Source organism: Propithecus coquereli, unplaced genomic scaffold, assembly GCF_000956105.1.
Source record: "Propithecus coquereli isolate 6110/MARCELLA unplaced genomic scaffold, Pcoq_1.0 Scaffold3, whole genome shotgun sequence".
In the NCBI taxonomy this organism is placed as follows: Eukaryota; Metazoa; Chordata; class Mammalia; order Primates; family Indriidae; genus Propithecus; species Propithecus coquereli.
Genome location: NW_012148618.1, coordinates 21,059,606 through 21,065,111, shown reverse-complemented (window position 1 = coordinate 21,065,111; position 5,506 = coordinate 21,059,606). Strand labels below are relative to the sequence as shown.

Below are 5,506 nucleotides of genomic sequence, written 5' to 3'. Positions count from 1 at the left end.
TTCTAGAATAAATTACATATTTCTCAGCTTTTTAAAGGAGCATACAGGGAATGCAATCTTAATTTTACTTAGATGTATAGGGATATTGGTACCTATATTAAATGACCTCACGAATATGAATGAATGCTAAAGACTGCATGCCTCTAATATAGCCAAGATGGATAGGAAGTGGCAGTGGAATCTCACTACATGATCTTAGGCAAATACTTAACCATTAAGCTTCAGTTTCACTTCTAAATTAAATATCTTATGGGGTTACCATTAAGAGTAAATAGCACATAGTAGCTATTCAATGAATAATATATAAATGGTATCTTAAATAAGAGCTCACAAGCTCTGATTCTCCTATGAATAAAGTTAGAGAGTTTTAGTACATGGGCTCCATTTCCCCAATTTTGGGTGTTTAGAAGGTTTTTGCATCAGAGTTGTATTTTTGATAGTAGAGGTTACCAGATAAGTGTTCCCTGGATAAGTGTGGCTTTAATATGAATTGTTAATTTTGGTAACATGCGTGAACTGCTGCTTGAGAAGTATAGAAACTGACATTCCTATAGAGACGGTATTTCACCCTCCATCACAGGTCATTTTCATACTACCAAAAACTGTTTTTCCATTTACATATATGTAAAAAGGACTAGAACTCCTTCCGCTATTATAAAAACTAGTTTAGTGTTCGAAAGGAAAAGGCATTGTCAATTGCATAATGGAGAAAAAAAGAAAAGCATGATATTATTAAATTGAAAAAGAGTATCAAGGAGAAATGTCCTCCAAAATTATGGGAATGAATTTTTGGTGTGTGGCCAAAGGCAGAAAAAGGGCAACATTAATTGAGTTATTGCTAATATTATCTGAATAGATGAAGAAACAAAATGACATAGATCTGACCAAAAAAATCATTATATGCAAAGATAAATGTTGGGCCATCTAGATGTCACTGATTTTGGACATATTCTACCCAGACAGAAACTCTATCATACAAATAATGGCACCTAACTCCTCCCTACTGAAAGATTATATTTCATTCCACTTTTCTGAAGATCATACATCAAACATTAAAATGAAGAATGTAGGCTGGGCACAGTGGCTCATGTCTGCAATCCCAGCACTTTGGGAGGCTGAGGTGGGAGAATGTAGCTATTTATCTCATAGACACAAAAAGCAATTCTAGTGCCAACCAATCATTTCATAAATGTCACTGCCTCAAAGGAGAGTAGGTGAGCAAAGGTGGATGGATCGTTACACTCTATCACCCCTGAAAAACCTACTCAAAATGCCTGCCCTGTTTATGGAATGCCACTGGTGTTATCATCTTCTTACATACACTTGATTTCACTCCACTTTAATCTATACTGTTTTTCTTTCAGCTTACCTTGCCTGAACTTGAATCCCCTGTCACAGATGCATGGGGCACATCTCCTGTTGACCTTTTCTGCACTTCTGGGGTTGGACACCTTTTCCCCCTATCGTCCACAGATTTCTTGGCATCAGAAGTTTCATGTTCACTTTTACTTTGTCTTTTTACTCCTGTTATTTCTTTGCCCCTCTTTGCTGAGGTTTCTTTATCTTCTTTCTTAGCCTGTTCGCCTTCTTTCTTTTCCATTTCTTCTTTTGCTTTTTGTTGCTTCTCTGCGATTTCATTTTCTTCAGGTTCTTGTTTCTTTCTGGCTTGTTGTTCTTGTTCTTCCTTCCTCAGTTTCTCTTTCTGTTCCTCTTGCTGCCTTTCCCGAAGTTCTTTTTCTTGTTTGTTTTTCTCCATTAGAAGAACAGTTTCTGCATGAATACGGGCTTTTTCTTCATCTGTTAACATGACAGTGGAAGAGGGAACCACAGGCTTGGTGGAACGATCAGGAACAACTTTTCCATTCTGAGGAGACTGCTGCTCATGATCTGTACTTTCAGATTTTACTCTATGATCGTCAGGCAATTTGACTGCCGGTTTTTTCGTACGATCAATCTAGAGCAACAAAACCGAAGTAAACATAACACAAGAACTATCACTTTGTGGAGACAACATCTGCTAGAACAGCTATTTGTAATTTATTCAATGTCAAGATTTCTCACAAGGTAGTACTTAAATGGGAGAAGGCACTTCCAATGGCACTTCCTCTTGATTCAACACTTTAATTCAACCTGATGTGTTCTGTATACGAAAGAGTTACTAAGGTCTTCATTCTAAAACATGAAACCTAGACCTGGGCATACCTAGACTTAAGTTCCACTTCCATGTATCCAACTACCTACTTCCATATGAGTGTCAACACATACACCTCAAACCCAATATGACCAAAATTGAATTCAGTATTTCCCCCCACAAACATGGTCCTTATCTCATGGATGTAACCACTCTCCAAATAGCTGCACAAGCCAGAAACCAGGGTATTCCATGATATGTTCTTCCCCTCCCTTCTGCAATTTGATGAGTTTCCTCCTGTATCTGTCCCTCCATCTCCGCTGTCACCAGCCAAGTCCACGTCAACATCCTCTGTCACCAGGACAACAGCATACCTTCCAACTAGTTGCTCATCTCTTTTCTTACCTCCTTTCTAATCCATTTCTCCACATTATAGTCAGAGTATTCATTTTAAAACAAATCTGATCATGTTCCTCCCCTGCTTAAAACCCTATTTTAGGCCAGGCACAGTGGCTCATTCCTGTAATCCTAGCACTCTGAGAGGCCAAGGCAGGAGGATCACTTGAGGGCCAGGAGTTTGAGACCAGCCTGAGCAATCTAGAGAGAACCCATCTCTAAAAAAAGAAAGAAAAGAAAAGAAAAAAAAATCCTGTTTTAGGCCAGGCGCGGTGGCTCACGCCTGTAATCCTAGCTCTCTGGGAGGCCGAGGCGGGCGGATTGTTTGAGCTCAGGAGTTCGAGACCAGCCTGAGCAAGAGCGAGACGCTTTCTCTACCAAAAATAGAAAGAAATTAATTGGACAACTAAAAATATATAGAAAAAATTAGCCGGGCATGGTGGCACATGCCTGTAGTCCCAGCTACTTGGGAGGCTGAGGCAGGAGGATTGCTTGAGCCCGGGAGTTTGAGGTTGCTGTGAGCTAGGATGACGCCACGGCACTCTAGCCAGGACAACACAGTGAGACTCTGTCTCAAAAAAAAAAAAAATCCTGTTTTAATTGCCACCCTCTGTACTCAGATTACATCTAATCTGAGTGTGTGATCTTACCTCTCTAATCTTATTACTCCATATACCAGCCATACTTGCCATTTAAAAAAAAAAATTCTTCGAAGATGCTGTGCTCCCTCCCAAGTCAGGCCTTTATATCAGCTGTTCATCTAGATAATGCCCACAACATTAGGTCTTGACTCAAATATCTCTCCCTTAGAAAATACTTCCCTGATTCCTAGAACTAGCCAAGTCCCCTGACACATGCTCTCATAATACCTTATTCTTTTCCTATGCTTATAGCACCTATTGGGATTCTAATTAAATAATTATTTAAAATCTTTCTTTCTTCCTAGAATATAAGCTCTAAAAGGGTAGAGACTGTGCCTAACACACAGTCAATAAATATGTTCCTAAGAGAACAAATAAGATGTTCCCTAACAACTTCCTAAGAGATAACATACTAATTGGTTTCTTTAAATTGAGAAAGTTTATCATTTTAACAGGAGATTAACTATACCATTGTGAGAAGTGACTGTAACATCATTTCTTGAGAATATTGTGTACTGAAACAAAAGTAAGAACTTATAAGAACATCTGCCAGTAACAACCTACATAGTGTTCTTGCAAAGTCAATTTTATATTTTTCCACTAGAAAACAAAGGAGGAAGAAGTTAGTGTAGGATAAAAAAAATCATTACTTTCCTCTTCACTTATCTGTCTTTTCACTAAAAAAAAAAAAAAAAAAAAAAAAAAATCTGGCCTGGTGCAGTGGCTTGTGCCTGCAATCCCAGCACTTTGGGAGACTGAGGGGGAAGGATCACTTGAGGCCAGGAGTTCAAGACCATCCTGGACAACACAGTGAGACTCGGTCTCCACAAGAAATGTTTAAAATCTGGCTGCGTGTGATAGTGTATGCCCATAGTCCTAGTTACTTGGAAGGCTGACGCTGGAGGATCATTTGAGCCCAGGAGTTCGAGGTTACAGTGAACTACGACTGTACCACTGCGCTCTAGCCTACACTCCAATGGTGTTGGATTAATATGCTGTTAAACTAAGGTAATTAACTCATTAAGTCAGGAATTTAGGTAGTTCTTTCAACTTGAAGGAAACAAATTAGTATCTTATTCCTTATGAAGTTGTCCGGGAATGCTTTATTTGTTCCCTCAGCACCATATTTATTGACTATGTGTCAGGCACAGTCTCTATGCTTTTATAGATCATATGGGTGACAAAGTGAGACACTGTCTCTTTAAAAAAAAGTCTATTTCCTCTTCTTCTTCTCTACATGTATTTGAGAATGAAGGAGGAAGAACCACCACTATTGGGATGACATTAACAATAAAAGATGGAGCAGGAACCAAAATAAATGTTTCCATTCACATTTTGGTAGATCAATCCATTTTTCCCTAATCTTCAAAGCACAGCTATGATCATGGTACTTTTAAGATTAAAACTCTTCAATGGCTCCCTGTGCCTACAGAATAAAATTCAAATTTGAGCCAAGTCTCTCTTGAAGACTCTTGTCCATCCCTCCAATCTTACCTACTATCACATTCTCCTCTTGCCAACAGAGACCAATGCCTACAGGCACCAAAACTGCTCCCTGCCCCAACATAAGCCCTATGCCTTTAGTCATAGGATTTTCTATTTGTTTCTTCCATGCACAAATCCTACTCTTAAAAACAAGATAAAATACTACCTCCTCCATGAAGACCTCCCTGATCCTCTCGGCTAGAGTTTTTCTCCTTGCTCTGTGTTCCAGTGACTAGTAAAGCAATTATGATATTCTGCCTCACACTATGGTTGATTTTGTACACGGCTCTCCTTCTAAATATAAGAAGAATCCACATCTTATATTTGTAAACTTTCATTCTGTCTTTCATATCAAAGATCTTCAAAACATGTTTGATAAACTATACACACCTCAGAAAGTCATGTTGAGACAGAAAAGGATTAGGGTTGAAATATGTTAAATTAAAAGGACATGCAATAACATAAGTTCTTTTTAGAATTTCTTAAATTTACATTTTAAGAAAAGGTTAAGCAAATTCTATTTAGTCTTAAGATTTAATCTGCAATATTAAAAGACCTCAAAAAAAAAGAAGAAATGAATGACCTCATTTTATAACAAAAAAATTACCAAATTTTCTACTCATAGGCTGCTTCACAAATCAAATGTCATCCACCTCAAATGTGAAATACTGTTTTAAATTATCTCTGGGGAAAAAATTAAAAATGAATGCTAAAAAATCTTGTTGGGGAATGCATAGGGGAATTATTAGTAAATCTTCAAATAAAACCTAATGAAGGAAAAAAAACTGCAATTTTTTTTATTGTAACATCCTGGTTATTTAATAACTTTTGAATGATTACTATTATTATTTTT

General features: G+C 37.6%; 1 protein-coding gene across 1 annotated transcript in view; it reads right to left on the bottom strand.

The window, feature by feature from the left end:
* Positions 1 to 5,506, bottom strand: part of USP8 (ubiquitin specific peptidase 8) — an 82,628-nt gene that overhangs the window by 12,613 nt on the left and 64,509 nt on the right. The window contains exon 11 of the mRNA XM_012649153.1: positions 1,370 to 1,954. Coding sequence (XP_012504607.1) covers positions 1,370 to 1,954 — 585 coding nt within the window. The remainder of the gene's footprint in view (positions 1 to 1,369; positions 1,955 to 5,506) is intronic.